Here is an 11826-nt window from a genome sequence, read left to right on the forward strand (position 1 = left end):
TAGAAAATAGTGAAAAAGTAAATAAAATATGGAAAAGTGAATATACTGTAGAAAGGAAAAGTCTTGGGGTACGTGGGTGGCTCAGTCAGTTAAGCATCTGACTTTGGCTCTGGTCATGATCTCAGGGACCTGGGATCAAGCCCCACTCAGCAGGGAGTCTGTGTGTCCCTCTCCCTCTGCCCCTCCGCTCCCTGCTCATGTTCTCTTTGTCTCTAAAATAAAGTCTTTTAAAAAAAGAAGAATGGGAAAGTCAAAGAATTTGGGCATTATCCCCTCTAAGGGTCTAGCAGATCCAGTTGATGAGGACTTCTTCAGGAGAGTGGTATGGCATGGAGAGAAGAGCATGGTCAGCCAAGAAATCCTTTTATTTACTATCCACGTGCACTTGAGTCAATTGCCTAAGCTCCTTGAATCTTGGTTTTTGCTTCTGTATCACAAGGATAATAATAATTGTCCCAGATGATTGTTACAAGGATTAAACAAAATAAAATAAGATATATGGAAGACCTTGGTGCTGAATCACTAATGAACCCTATACTATGCCAGGAGAGCCATTCAAGAAACTCAAAGTTTAGAAATTGAAAGAAAAGAATTCTTAGTACAGAGTCTATTGGCAAAAAGTTGGAGTTGAAATGGGTTGGGCAAAAGCAGCAATTTATTCATGTCTTACAAACATGGTCTTACAAACATCATACAGAGCTGGCACGAAAGAACAGACACCATCTCATACACCATGCTTCCTTCCAAATCACTTCTATTGAGTTACAACATCAGAACAAGTCAGTTACTGAGTTACACAGTTCTTCAAACATAGAGACCTCCCCATGAGGGTGGCTGGATTGGCTAATCAGACAAACAATTAATTTACATGTTTCATACAGTGCAGGATTTGTTAACAGAATTCAAGATATTCACATTGATATTGTAATACATTATAAAACAGTGTAATTTTCAAAGGATGATGGGATCGCAGATGTCCCTGCCTGTTTCAATTCCTTTCTAGTTTTCCTTCTTTCTTTTCTTAAAAGTAGTTACAAAGAGTTTTACTCAACTTTTCACACTCAAAAACACTTTAAATTTTAAAAACTAAAAACTATTTACAAATTATTCATTGTAATTTTAAAAGCATTCGTTGTTGGTTTTGCTGTTCCACTTAAAAAAAAAAATCACCCTCCAACAACCATACTTTACTTGGTACCACCATTACCTTCTGGCTGCTGTGAAGGATACTTAGAGTTGACTCCTCACAATTTTTCAGAGCTCCAAAATATATTCTATTCCATGGCCCATGATACCAAATATACATACAATAAATAGGCCTTCTGACTTCCCCAAACCACACACTGACTACGATTCCTTTCATGTTGCTTTCATAGAAATGCTGTGAGGTGATGTTCTGGTGGATAAAGACAATGATTAGGGAATATTCTTTTTTTTTAATCCCAAAGTCATCTTAAAGCACAAAAAAAGAGGCTGACTTCGATCTTTGTACATACAGAATGTAAAACATTTTCTTTACATTAGGCATAGTCATAAAAAGCATGTATGTTGTTTTGAAAATGAATTGTCATAGAATTTACAAACACTGTGATATCAAACACATTCTCAAAAACGGCTAAAGTACTGACACAAAACCTGACTCAAAATGTAAATTTTTCAGTAGACTTTATTTCTAACTTGCATATTTAATAATTCGACTGTACCCAGTTTCACCCATACACTCTAAAAACTCAAATATGGTGACATGACCTCAAGTTCATCCTTTCAAGTAATCCTAGGGCACCGCTTTGCTCAAGCAGGTTTTCATTGAATTTCAGAGCCCTGGCACTGGCAAACCATACAAGACACAAGTCTATAAACTGCTCCACAGACAACAGCTCAAGACAAATTAGCCTAGGAAAGATAGTGAAACATACTTTGTTGTGCTAATTTGACAGCCTAAATAGATTTTGTGTGAAAACGTGTAAATTATATTAGGCTTTGCTGTATAACTATTTTTCAGGCATTACTTAGTTGGTTTAAGGGATGCTTTCTATCTGGCAGTGGTTAAAACTTCAGTCCTATCTGTTTCTTTCCAAATAGCAGCTTAGTCCTTCCTGGGGGAGGACAGGCTACACGAAGACTTTGTCATGTCCTTTCTGTGGACGAGGGATGGCCCTGAATGCACACTTGCATACTATACATATTTCCTTCCAGAAAGCTGCATTTCTAACTGGATTTCTAGCTGAAGTTTATTTCTTTACCCACTAACTAATTCCACAATTTCACAAAGGTAAACAGGGTTTTCTTAGACCACACTGATGTTTGTGAAGGGCAGTGAATAATTCAAGGCCGCGGTTCTTATGTGAGATCGTATTTTCCAACAATTTGACTCACATATAACCTTAGGAGGGAGAAAAATAATATTTCAGCCACAGTGTTCTCAACTCAGCCCTTTAATAAAATGATTTTTCAGCTTGTTCACTGTCCTTTTGAAACAAAACCAAGTTACTTCTTATATAATAATATTGTATCAAATAATTACAAACTAAAGAGAAATGACCATATACTTTTAAATGCAAGACAACCATTTACACATGACATAATGAATAAAAACAAACTAGAGAACATTTCTTTAATATCTTTGGATTTAAAGAAAAATTGATTTCCCCGTCTGAAGAAAAATGGATGAATTTTCATAAGAGAAAGCATGCTTTTCATTTCTAAATCCTAAAAAACACATCGCTTTCCAGTGACATGTTCCCATGAGATCATCACCTCCTAAACCACATCCACAGCTTGGGATTGCACTGCTGGATTCATAAAATGCTTGGCTACTCTGGTAACCTGCAGAAGAGATTGAATACCACATGAAAATTTATCCAACTTCTTCAATATTGGGGGAAAATATCATAACACACATTTACAGTTACTTTCTGGTCTGCTAATTCAATCCATTTCTAACAACAACAACAAAAGGGCAGCTTATTGTCACAAGCTTGCAATCACATATCAGGAAAAAAAGAAAGAAAGAAAATTGCTCCTTGCCTAGTAAAAATCATTAAGTTCCAACTCACCATGGCTAGGACGCTACCCATCACAGAGCATATGCCACTTGGCAATTTGTCTCCTGGGATAATCACAGATCTCTTTCCAGTGCTCTCCACCGGTTCCTTCTGCTGCTGCTCCCAGGACCAACCGCCCTATCACCTCATTTCTGGATCCCCTTTCAGAATCCAAAACCAGAAACTCAACACTTATCTCTTCAAGACCCTCACAAGGAATATCAAAGACAAACAGTTCATTGAACACTGCATTGGGGGTGCATTTCTTCACATGAGTCTTCTTTTTCGAGATTCTCTTTTTGGCATGGTACAGGTTCACTTTCACATAGGGATCTGCAATGGTAAACGACAGACATTATACTGGCAGAACCTGGCTGGAGAGTTGATCTCAACATAATGGTGCCCTTAGAGATCACTGCATGCTAATAAAGTGAGATTGCAATGAAAATGAGTCAGAACAAAGTGAAAACATGGATCAAGCCCAGCCTCTCTACTGTCAACAAATTGAAAGCAAGTAAGAATATGCAATGTGAAGAGAAAACAGTTCTAAACCACAGGATGGGAAAGGAAGTATAATGGTAAGAAGAAGAGATAACATAAAAAGAATTTAATGGCTCATTCTGATTACATATAACTCAGTCCAGAAAATAAGACAGAAGAAAAAAACATTAGACACGACCTAACCTGCCTGAGTTGTATGACTTTGGGTGAGTCTCTACCGCTCTGCTTTTCTGTTGTACAGGCATTTAGAATTCACAATGGCAATGTCCTTTTGTGCTTTAAATTCTGTGCTTTTTTAATCACCAGCTGGGTTTGCTTCCTGTTTTCCAGTGTTGATCTTCCCCGTGTCACCCTTAAGGTGTGGATTTTAGGATCATGCTACCTTACCACACATTCAATTATATTATTTCTGCCTCTTTCTGGCTGAAGCATGTGGGTTCACTTTAGCTTCCTAATCTAAACCTTTAAGATCATGTGTTTAACTGCCATTGTTAAACAACAGTAGTAATAATAATAGAACTAGATGTTATTTAACGAAGTATATCTTTCTAGTCTTTGCAACCCCCTCAAGGTAAGTATTATTACATCTAGTTTGTATAGAGATTATGAAACATAGCCAAGATCATATGCTAAAATGGAAGGGTTAGACTTGAACTCAGATCATTTTAACCCATAGGTCATGTGTTCTTTTCACTATGAGATACAACAAGGAATTTTTTTTTAATTGGTCACAAAACTAAAAGCTAATGCTTAAAGTAGATACATAAGGAATTAGAGGAAAAATAATTAAAAAACCCAATAGAAGTGTAAATGTAGGCAGGCTCACCAAAAATACTAAAATTAAGAACTCTTTTCCCAAGCTATTGCTATATTTTTGGCAATGACCTCTCACCTCAGCATTTATCACTGCTTTCTGCTTCAAACCCACACAGTCAGAAATCTACCATGGATTAGCAATGGCTTAGATGTTAGGACTATGTTCTTTTTCTTGCTAATGGTATTGGCTCACATTGTTATTTCATTAAATGAGAAACAGAAAAACAATAACATCACTTGTGCTTTTGAGTAAAAGGTAAATAAAAACCATGTTGGTTGCTAACTATTTTGCCCAACGTATTACTCACTTATACACCGAGACCGAATTTTTCAGAAGCATTCTTACCTGAAAGTCCAGACACATCAGACTTAGGCAGGTGTCGAGCTTTTAAAACAACCACGGTGAGAGTATTTGTAGTGGACTGATAGCAGAGAGAGATGAGTAACTCACCCCGTCCTGAAGACTTCTAAACAAAGAGAGATGTGGTATAAGTATTTTTATTATTATTTTTTGTTTTGAAATTTGTACTTATAGCAATATTTTAAAGCAATATAATATTGTTATTTAAATGTAATTCTCCTACTTATTTTCATTTTAATATGCTAAGGAATTCAAGAGTAACTACAAGCATTTGTACAGTACTATCACCCTCTAAAAACAACTGGCTGCCATCTTGTGGTGGTTTTAGGTACTACAGTATGTTAAAATTTGTAAGGAGTTAGCCACACCCATTACTAGAAATCTTTAAAAGAATATTTAGAGTACAGCCTATAGGGAGGTGGTGGTGTTGTTTGCTTCTTTTGCTTTTTAACTAAATAACCACTTTTTGAACTTATTAATAGTAATAAAAATTGTCTAATCATTTGAATAGATCTGTGTATGGCAAAATGACAGTTTGATTTCAATTTTTTAAAAAGCACTGATATTACTGGAATTCGAATTCAGACCAACTGAAATTTATTCTGACTGCTACCATATCCTACCCCACAGGGCTGATGGAGTTAAAATTCTCTGTCCCCAGCCACCACTTTTCAAAGTCCTCATTCAAATCCAAGAAATGAATTAAGTTTTGGAGGGAACTGACCCAATATTTAATGCTTTGTTTTTGGAGAGCATCATAAGATCCTTCTTTGTATACTACTTAGATTTTATTTGTACTTTAAAGACATTAGGTAAGAAGACCAAGAACTCAAGTTACAAGTTTTACCTGATACTAACAAAATATACACTCAGGGCTAGATTGTAACTAAGAATGACGGCTAGCCAGGGCTCTTAAAACTTCAATCTATATACAAAAACTGACATGGGCTCATTATATGAATAAGAAGTCCAAGAAGAATAAGAGAAGGGAATAGATCTTTATTCCTAGTGTGCCGCTAAACAGCTCGGTGTCTCAAACGAGCTACTTAAGTTTTTGAACCTTGACTTTTCATTAATTTCAACAAAGAAAGAAAGGAGATCTTTATGGTATTCTATAAGATCATGCCTTATAGAAACAAATTACTGTGAAGTACTACAGTTTATATCAATTGAGATCTATATTTAAAGGGGAAATAGGATTAAATTTGATATCTTATCATTGTCTAATAGTCTCAGAACTACTAAAGCAGTATAAGTACAGAGGAAGAGTAACTCCTTGTCATACAACATAGTGATGAACATTTACAATTCAATATGATGTGATGTCTCCTCCTTGAAAAGCAATTCCATGAAAAGTCAATACAACTTCCAAATCCTCAGGATAAATTGATTTAATTTTAAATTTCAATTTCCATTTCAATCATGCTGACCTTGAAACATCTTTGTTAACTTGCTTTATGAATAAGAAATATTTGCCTGCATTTTAGGTTAAGTGGCAGTCCTAGTCAAAATACTTATGATAGAAGTTAACAGAAATATTTATTTAAGTGTTATTTAAGTATCCATAAAGGATGCCTCTTTATTTTATATAATTAAAATATTTTAAGCATTTCAGTTGTGGGTTAAATTTTCTTTCATCAACTTTATTTCCTTGCTCCCCCGTTTGATTATGAATAATAATTAAACATGGTAAAGATGATATGTATAAAATCCTCTAGGCACAAAAAAGCTACGTAAGAGATTGTTTATATATAAATACTTTAAGCACTAAAAATGAATTACCCTAACATTTCTTTTGATGATCTCTCTGTTCATTAACATTTTTCCACCAGATAATTCAATTCCTGCAAGAGGAATGAGGACTTCTCCAATGATATCATCTCTTGAAAACCTGTCAAAACTCAAGATTGTGAAGTGCAAGGCCAACTCTTGGATCTGGGTGTAGAGGATCCCATAGAATGTAAAGGTCTCATCAAAAGCTGGGTCCAAGGTCTTTCTCAGAACTCTGGTTTTCACTTTATGCTTCTTCTCTGGGAGGATCGTCATTTTGATGTACGGGTCAGAGGTCATTGACTGCTCATCCATGGCCGGCAAGCCACGGGCTTCCTTGATATTCACCACAAATGCTTTCTTCTCAAAGTTGTACTCTAAGGAGAAGAAGAGGGTCCCCAGCTTCTCCTGCTTCTCTTCTGAAGTAACGGAAGTGCTAGACTTTAAGCTATCAGGGGAAACAGCCTCTTTCTCCCCTTCCGAAAAGAGCTTTGGGGTCACATTCTCCAGATCAGAAGGGCTACTAGCTTTGAGGTTTGTTTTGGGAAAATTGCCATTGAGATCTCTCTTCTCCAGGTCAAGATGTAATGAATTCTTTGGCACAGCTGGTTTATTCTTTACTTCATTTTTGTCATCTGCTCCAAACTTCTTCTTGCTACTCAGATTTTCAGGATAAATATCAACTCCTTTTAGTACGTGCACAAACTTATATGGCGGAGTCTTGTTAGACTTGGATGATTTTCTCTGACAGCAGATCCATGCAAACAGAGAGACTGTGAAGACCAGGCCAAATGCACTGAAGATCCCCACCACTGTGGGGATTTCATCTGAAAAATCAAATGACCAATAACATATATTAAAGGAGCGGAGCTGAAGATATGAGCCTATTTGAAAAGCATGCTGGAGCTGGCAATTGCTGTAGGTTGCACAGACTGGATTACTTTCTGACTGTTCTGGGTATGAGTTATGTACACATTTCATATCATCTTTAGGAATAAACACACACACTGTGTGACATACAGAAAAAAACTACACACTCTGATAGAAACTTCTTCATTTCAGTAGTTTTTTTCATAAATAAAATGAAAAGATGAAACTGGGCTTAGGTCAGGGATGAGGGATGCTAAATGACCCTGACCTACCTTTGTTTTCTCAGATAACATGAGTCAACTACAGCATGATAGGTCAGTACTAATTTCATTATGCTTTCTTGACATTTTGAGGCTTTCCAGAAGCATCAATTTTTACTGACTCTGAAACTCTAAATGCACATTCTTCAAATACTGAGAGATTTTGTATTCTTAGTAGCTCATTATTTATACCAGATTCAAGCAGGAAACATCTAGGGGCTAGTGGTTCCAGGAATTTTAAGAAATGGAGGAACATTATCTGCTATTATCACAAACTCATCAATAATTTCCATCCCAATTATGGAACACTGGTAAGAGAAACGTTACATGTATTAGGGAAAAAAGAACAAAAAAAGATGAACAACATTATATAACTTATACCACTGCAAGCTCCTTGTATACAGACCCAAAATTTCTCAAATACTGAATTATCCAAAGTACAAATTAATTATACCTAAGTGGGATAAAAATAAAACACTGGCTACAAATGAATATCACTCCTTAACATGTATTGAGAAGAGTGAGTATAGATAATTTAGAGTTCTATTTTATGTAACTGATTTTTTTCTAACATTTTTCCACATGGCAAATGGTAATAAAATTGAACTTGGCATTCTTTCCTTGAATGAAGGCACATTAAATTACTGACATTAGGTAACACTGATTATGCATGGAGCTTATCATGTCCCATATGCAAGCATATCCCTCCAACAAATGATTAGTAACACTGTGTAAGTAAAAGCAGTATTGCTATATCTGGACACTGTGCATCGATAGAGTCAATGTTTAATATAATCATAGTGAATACAACTAAGGTAATATTATCTGCATTTAGTTTCATTCTTATCTATTTTTATCCAAGTAATGAATAGTAAAGTTAGAAGTCCCAGTCAAGAAAGGGTTAAGCCTTGTTTGAATAACCCCTTAAAGAACAATCTTTTGTTACTCCCCTTCCCCATCTCCCCAAATCTTCTGCCTATTTACTTCATAATTTCAAAACTAAACTCAAAGAATATAAGAATCAGTAATGACAAATAAGAGCAGACATATATAACATTAAAAAACAATAAAATCCCATAGTTTAATTAGATCAAGAAACTGATCATGTAAAGACGAAAAATAAACCTTTGAATTCCCCAAGTAGAAAAAGCAGCGAATACCTCAGAAAAAGAATGAGGCGAGAGCTGAAGACAATCAGCTAAACTTAGTATCAGCTTTTCAGTTTTTCCTCCTATTCAAGTCTTTGTTNCCCACCATAATCACTTATTTTCTAATAAATAGTCTAAATGTTTTTCTGATGCTGTTGCTCCATCTGTCTATCAGCTCTCTTCCCTTTAATATCTGACATTTGACCAGTTAAAGTACTTAGGAACAGAATAATCCCTTCTGTATTCAGTACTTAGGAACAGAATAATCCCTTCTGTATTCAGACTCACTCTCCGTTATGACTTTTGCATATAATGAAACTGCTTCTAGAATGACATTTCTGGTTAAAAGCCCTGACTTCTAATAGGATTGTGGAAAATAGTTACAAGAGTCAGACCAACACTGAAAATGAAAGAATTGATAATTATTGGTTATTTTTAAAGGAAAATATATATTTTTTTCTGAACTGCTGATATTTCTGGGGTTGAGGAACTGGAGACTATATGGTGTCAGATTCTGTTTAATTTTAATCTGAAGAGTGTGCCTTTTAAAACAAATGTTTAGCAATTTTCCAAAGGAGAGAACTNGGGGGGGATCCACTCCTGGACTCTCTAATAATCTAAGGCCAGGAAGCAAAACCAAAGTCATTAACTAAGGCAATTCTTTAGCCAATGCTAGGAGAACAATAAAAGCAATAGAAAATGATCCCCCCCTCTTTTTTCTAAATAGACTGATGGCCCAAGCTAGAACATATTTTTCCCTAGCACCATCTCTGAAAATGCCTCAGTATTACAAAATTTCTTATTTTCAAATCAGAAATCGGGAATAAACATCACAACAATATAAACTCAATCACCCAAATGGCNTGAAGAGTGTGCCTTTTAAAACAAATGTTTAGCAATTTTCCAAAGGAGAGAACTCAGGTTGTAACTCCAACTATCAATTATTGCTCCGCAAAGAATTCCTTTGCTCTGGAGCTCAGTGAGCAAATGATATTCAGTATGTGTTGGGATGGAGGAGGAGGGGGCACTGGGTGGCTCTCAGAAAGCTACTGTACAAGACAGGTTCCTGCACATTGGCAAGCAGTCGCTCCGAGCGTCAGGACTGTGGCTAGGGAAAAATTAGCTTCAGTCTTTTGCATCATGGAAAATTTTATAAACCAAAGTCCTTTTCTTTCCCTTTCTACTTGCTCCCACGTACTTGGCATTTTAACATTCTTCTAACAGATTTTTTAAAACCATATATTGTCATGCTATGAAAACACACAAACTAATTTGCTGTATTTAATTTATTCCATTGGAAGAACCTGTGTTTTGTGTCCTTATCTTTTCACTTCATTCACTTTATTGCCACCCCTGTTCATAATCATTCAGATTACAGTAATCATTCAGATTACTTGCTTCCTCAGTTACGCATGAATGTAGTGGGATTGTCCCGAGGAATAGACATTCATTAGATAAAAGTGGCATTGATTTGTTATGCATATACCACAGGTAAACAAAATATATGGTCTGAGGTTTACCAGAATGTGTATTTACTGGCTAAGTTATTGCTAACATATGGTTAAACTCATTTGTCGTAAACGTAAGTACCTTATTTGTATGTTTTATATAAATTAGTATCTCATTAATTTTACCTTCAGGTGGCAAAACACTGTCATCTAAAACCTGTCTAGACTGTTTAAACTCTGTTTCAAAAGAACCCCATCCCACCCTGGGCTGTCTCATTTCTAAGGACACATTGTGATAAAATTACCTCTTGCCCAGAGCTAATGCTATTGTGAATATAGTAACTGTTTCATTGCTTGCTTTAAAAGCAAACTGAAATAAATGTTACTAATTAAAATGTCAGAGGTTTCCCTCATTGTCATTTGATGAATAGCATATTATTTATTATCCAATCTCTTTAGACAAGCTTCTACTAGCACTAGATGAGGAGTGGGAAGATGATCCAACACAGAGGAAAAACCTGTACATTTCTTATGTTTGAGATTTATACCCTACCACATTATTACATTGTTCTCTTTTGATTCAGCAAACAAGTAATCAATTCGCTGACGTGAACAATACCATTCTAGCAGCAAAGACTTGGGAGGGGGGGTTGTTGCTAGGTAACCACCTTTTTGCCTCCCAAAACACACAGCTTCCAACAAGTTCCCGCCCCGGGAAACAGACCTTTCTGTAGGAGTGGCAGTGTTTACTTCAGAATGATTCTTTGACTGTTGAAATGGTTCAGTATTTACCCCACTTTATTTTGGATTCTGATTACAAATATCTATACATACTTTGAGAAACAATGAACAGAACACTTGAGTTCTGTTTGGTTTTAAGAAATTCAGTTGAACTTAAGACTATTGGTGATTCATTATATCATTGTTTCCATCCATTTTATTCATTTTTTTTTAAAAAATTAACTGAATATATAGTTTGGTTGATAAAGCTTATATAGTTTATTAATTAATATAGTATAGTCTATATTTTCTCTGGACCCTTACTTAAAAATAGTATTGTTGGATGTGTTTAGGATCTTCTGCTAGGCAAAAGAAAATTTCAAAAGGTTTTGAGAATGTTGTGGTGATCTTCAGTAATCTTTAGTAATACCCAGATTAGTAATACAAAGGCGTTTTACTGGTATGTGGGTGGAGTAGAATGAAGTATCTGATAATGGATAATGGATAATTGTTTTAATGTTCCATATCATTCTATTAAGAATGCTGGCTCTGATGTTAATGTAAAAGATTTATATTACAAGCACACCCAACTCCAAATCCTGCAAGACAGATGCTTTCCCAATTGGTATCACAAAAATCCTTTCACTATGAACCATTTCTACATTTATTTTTCTTCAACATATTCAGTATTTATTCTGTGACAACCTAAATTAGGATTTGATGGCTCATGAGTGAAAACCTCATTAGCCCAAACCACAAAAAAGCTTATCATCTTCCTTCTTTTCTTCTTTCTTTCTTTCAACACATAATTATTAAACATGTACTAACTCTTAGGTTTTTGGTAAGTAAGGGATTTCTATTGGTCAAGATGATGATAAAAACGATCCT

At 35.5% G+C, this 11826-nt stretch overlaps 1 protein-coding gene across 4 annotated transcripts in view; it reads right to left on the minus strand.

The window, feature by feature from the left end:
• Window positions 1-433: 433 nt before the first annotated feature.
• The window catches only part of SYT4 (synaptotagmin 4), a 15632-nt gene continuing 4239 nt past the window's right edge, over window positions 434-11826 (minus strand). For 2 of the 4 annotated variants that reach the window (XM_034642927.1, XM_002924795.4), the window contains exons 2-4: window positions 6505-7319; window positions 4708-4828; window positions 2788-3377 (exon numbers count right to left, since the gene is read on the minus strand). In XM_034642927.1, coding sequence (XP_034498818.1) covers window positions 3070-3377; window positions 4708-4828; window positions 6505-7319 — 1244 coding nt within the window. In that variant the 3' untranslated portion in view covers window positions 2788-3069. Of the gene's footprint in view, window positions 3378-4707; window positions 4829-6504; window positions 7320-11826 lie in introns of all 4 variants that reach the window. The other 2 variants (XM_019805470.2, XM_019805471.2) reach the window with 2 other exon arrangements.

Source organism: Ailuropoda melanoleuca, chromosome 14, assembly GCF_002007445.2.
Source record: "Ailuropoda melanoleuca isolate Jingjing chromosome 14, ASM200744v2, whole genome shotgun sequence".
NCBI classification, from domain to species: Eukaryota; Metazoa; Chordata; class Mammalia; order Carnivora; family Ursidae; genus Ailuropoda; species Ailuropoda melanoleuca.